The sequence below is a fragment of the Anarrhichthys ocellatus genome, unplaced genomic scaffold, assembly GCF_004355925.1.
Source record: "Anarrhichthys ocellatus isolate YVR2014 unplaced genomic scaffold, GSC_Weel_1.0 scaffold2298, whole genome shotgun sequence".
In the NCBI taxonomy this organism is placed as follows: Eukaryota; Metazoa; Chordata; class Actinopteri; order Perciformes; family Anarhichadidae; genus Anarrhichthys; species Anarrhichthys ocellatus.
Genome location: NW_022282272.1, coordinates 1163 through 5030, shown reverse-complemented (window position 1 = coordinate 5030; position 3868 = coordinate 1163). Strand labels below are relative to the sequence as shown.

The 3868-nt window shown below is 41.9% G+C and overlaps 1 protein-coding gene across 1 annotated transcript in view; it reads left to right on the top strand.

The window, feature by feature from the left end:
- LOC116378248 (zinc transporter 7) overlaps positions 1-3644 on the top strand; it is a 5014-nt gene extending 1370 nt beyond the window's left edge. The window contains exons 4-8 of the mRNA XM_031840088.1: positions 122-209; positions 325-454; positions 602-775; positions 926-973; positions 1748-3644. Coding sequence (XP_031695948.1) covers positions 122-209; positions 325-454; positions 602-775; positions 926-973; positions 1748-1887 — 580 coding nt within the window. The 3' untranslated portion in view covers positions 1888-3644. The remainder of the gene's footprint in view (positions 1-121; positions 210-324; positions 455-601; positions 776-925; positions 974-1747) is intronic.
- The last annotated feature ends 224 nt before the right edge of the window (positions 3645-3868 follow it).

The following is a 3868-nucleotide window of genomic DNA, read 5'->3' as shown; positions in this document are numbered from 1 at the left end:
TCGGTGCTCCGTTAGTCAGGTCTGACTGTGGTGATCGCTCGGTGCTCTGTTAGTCAGGTCTGCCTGTGATGATCGCTCAGTGCTCTGTTAGTCAGGTCTGACTAGTCCCTGTGTGTTTCAGTTATGTCAGAGCAGAAGTTCTGGCCGGGTTCGTAAACGGACTCTTCCTCATCTTTACAGCCTTCTTCATCTTCTCTGAAGGAGTCGAGGTACACACACACACACACACACACACACACACACACACACACACACACACACACACAGCTGCTGTCTCCGATATGAAGCTGTCTGTCTGTACCTGTCTGTCTGTCTGTCTGTCAGAGAGCTCTGGAGCCTCCTGACGTTCATCACGACCGGCTGCTTCCTGTCTCGGTCGCCGGTCTGCTGGTCAACCTGGTCGGGATCTTTGTTTTCCATCATGGAGGCCACGGACATTCACATGGAGAGGAAGGTAATACCTGGAGAACCTCCAGAACATCACTGAGTAGAACCGAGCTCTGTGAAACCGCACTGCAGTCATGTATAACCTCTCTGCTCTTCACTAGAACCCCTCGGCTCTTCACTAGAACCTCATGTCTCTAACCGGTCTGTCTCTCAGGTCACGGTCACAGCCACTCTCTGTTTAACGGTAGTGTGAATCACGACCACCAGAACAAACATGGAGGACACGGACACAGTCATGATGAACATGGAGGACATGGAGGACATGAAGGACACGGTGGACACGGACACAGTCATGGAGGACACGGCCATGATGAGCCACACCGTCACGGTGAGAGTCTGAAACATGTGTTCTCTGGAAGAAAAGACAGAACGGACTTGTCACAATGTTCATTTGTCTTCGTCTCATCATCAATATTTTCCTTTAAGTGAATCCTGTTTGATTCAAAGTGTTTCTTCTCTGCTGTGTTTGTTGTTGCAGACGAGCTTCACACGCCGGGTAAAGGATCCAGTAAACAGATCCTTCAGGGTGAGAGCTGATCACATCACATTAACAACCAGGAACTCATTTAAGGATCCATGACTTTATGTTCTAGCAGGACGAGATAAAGAACGTCAGTCAGACTGTTCGGTCACTTTGTAACATGACAAATATATAAAACACATATTCATGTGTACTCGTGTCCACAACAATGAGACTTAAGAGTTTGTCACGTGATGAACACTAAATATATAATGTTTCCTCATCATCACGAACACAAATATGATGTTCCAATAATCTATAATCACAGCTGAGGAGCTGAAACATTAGCAGCTGTTGTGAGCAGCATTGACCACTGGGGGGCGCCACCACACAACCAGCAGCAGAGCGACACATGAGAACCATGGATCTACATATTTAGCTTTTTTACAATAAAGCACTCACTGAAGTATCGGAAAAATGACTGTCATGAAGTTTAAACAATGAAAAGTTGACAGTTTGTCTTAAGGTCACATAAAAAAAACATAAAAATAATTTCAATCAATTCAACTTTATTTGTACAACTCAATAACACAAATCACAGATTTGTCTGAAAAGGCTTTACAATCTGTACAACATCCTCTGATCTCTGACCCTCACATCAGAACAGGAAGAAACCTCAGAGAGCAACAGACATAATACAATGACAACAAAGTCAATATATATGAATCATACATATGAGCTTAGTAATTGTACTAGTGGCACTAATAAAAACCCCAACTACGAACCTGAGCCGGCCCCAACTACGAACCTGTGTATATAATCTAAATGTGTGTGTTGCAGGCGTCCTGCTACACATTATCGCTGACACTCTTGGAAGTGTTGGTGTGATCATCTCGGCTCTTCTGATGCAGAAATACGACCTGATGATCGCCGACCCGATCTGCTCCATGCTGATCGCCCTCCTCATCGGAGTCAGGTGACCTCACACCTGAGTCTTAGTTCATGACACAATGATAACGTTCACTATGCTGCACGAGTCCTGAAACCAGACATGACTCAGCATTTTTACACTTCCTGTTGACGTCAGTGTGTTCAACAGCAGCGTTTATTTCTCTGATATATATACAGGTCAGTGAACGCCCCTCTGGTGAATCTTAGAGTGTAAAGGAGACGACTAAGCGTCCTCACTAGTCCTCCTTTAGCTTAGTGAAGTCAATCTATATGCGTGAAAGAAAAACCTGCAAGAATCTAACACATAAAATAACAAAGAAGTTAAGATATATTCTATATTTATACTGTGAGAGATGAAAATATGTAAACACCTTCAGACATTCATCCCCTGTTATTATAATTACTATATGAAAGTGTTCAGTGACTCAGTTTAAAGAGGACGACTTATTGATTCATATTTAGTGACCACTAGAACCCCTTAAAATAGATCTAGAACCTCCTCAATGACTACTAGAACCCCTCAAAATATATCTAGAACCTCCTCAATGACCACTAGAACCCCTCAAAATAGATTTAGAACGTCAATGACCACTAGAACCCCTCAAAATAGATCTAGAACCTCCTCAATGACCAAGAGAACCCCTCAAAATATATCTAGAACCTCCTCAATGACTAGAACCCCTCGAAATAGATTTAGAACGTCAATGACCACTAGAACCCCTCAAAATAGATCTAGAACCTCCTCAATGACCAAGAGAACCCCTCAAAATATATCTAGAACCTCCTCAATGACCACTAGAACCCCTCAAAATAGATTTAGAACATCAATGACCACTAGAACCCCTCAAAATAGATCTAGAACCTCCTCAATGACCAAGAGAACCCCTCAAAATATATCTAGAACCTCCTCAATGACTAGAACCCCTCGAAATATATCTAGAACCTCCTCAATGACCACTAGAACCCCTCGAAATATATCTAGAACCTCCTCAATGACCAAGAGAACTTCATAAAAGACATTCAAATACTATATGTACATCTTAAAGAATCTCCTCCTCAGTTGAGACTATAACCTCTTAAAGAACCCGTTTGGAATTATTGTAACCTCCTGAGGAATGTTTAGAACTTCACCTAGAACCTCTTTAATGACCACTGATTATGTGACTTTGGTCATTTCTTACATTAAAATCCATTTAAGACGACCCAGCTTCCTTGAATGCACCACTGAGGGAACGTTTGTAAACATTCTCTGTTCTCAGCTCAGAACAGAAACTCTGTCTCTAGAAGGAAGGAGATCCATCTGGAACCTGACGTGTTCTCTGGGTCCTGGTTTTCCACTAATGTAAAGAATGTGTGATTAGTAGTTAATGAGCTCTGACGGTCCAGACCACAGGAACGGAGTCCAGCGTCCTGATGTGTGCCGGTGTTTGATCGGCTGGAAGTGATTTAAACAGTCATCAGGGCTGATCTGTGGTCAGCTGAGAGGCCTTCACTGACCGCAGGAATCACGGCACCGCAGAGACTACTGCAGAAAATCTGCACATTCTACAAGTTCAGGTCTCAAAAGTAACTGTTGGTCACTCTGTACTGTAGTACTAGTAATACTACTAGTACAGTAGTAGTATTACTCTGCACTAGTAGTAGTACTACTTCAAATTCTACAGTACTCGTGTTCAGTTCTGAGAGAGTAGAAGTTGGTCTCTGTACTCTAGTAATTCAATAATGAATTAAAAGTAGTGTATTGTGCACTTTTATTTTAAAGTGCTGCTATATGAACTAAAGGTCAATAACATTTGGTTTGTAAACACTTTAAACACATCAGGTTCTTGTTAGCAGCAGTATTCCCTTTACACAGCAGCAGTTATAACACAGTTATAATGATTCTGATCATAGATATTCAGCCGGTGTTCACAACTTTATCTTCATGTGTGTAAGAGATGATATTTAAATATACTTCTTGAAAACTGCAAACATATCTACATCATGTTTTTATGTTTGTTAAATTCTCAG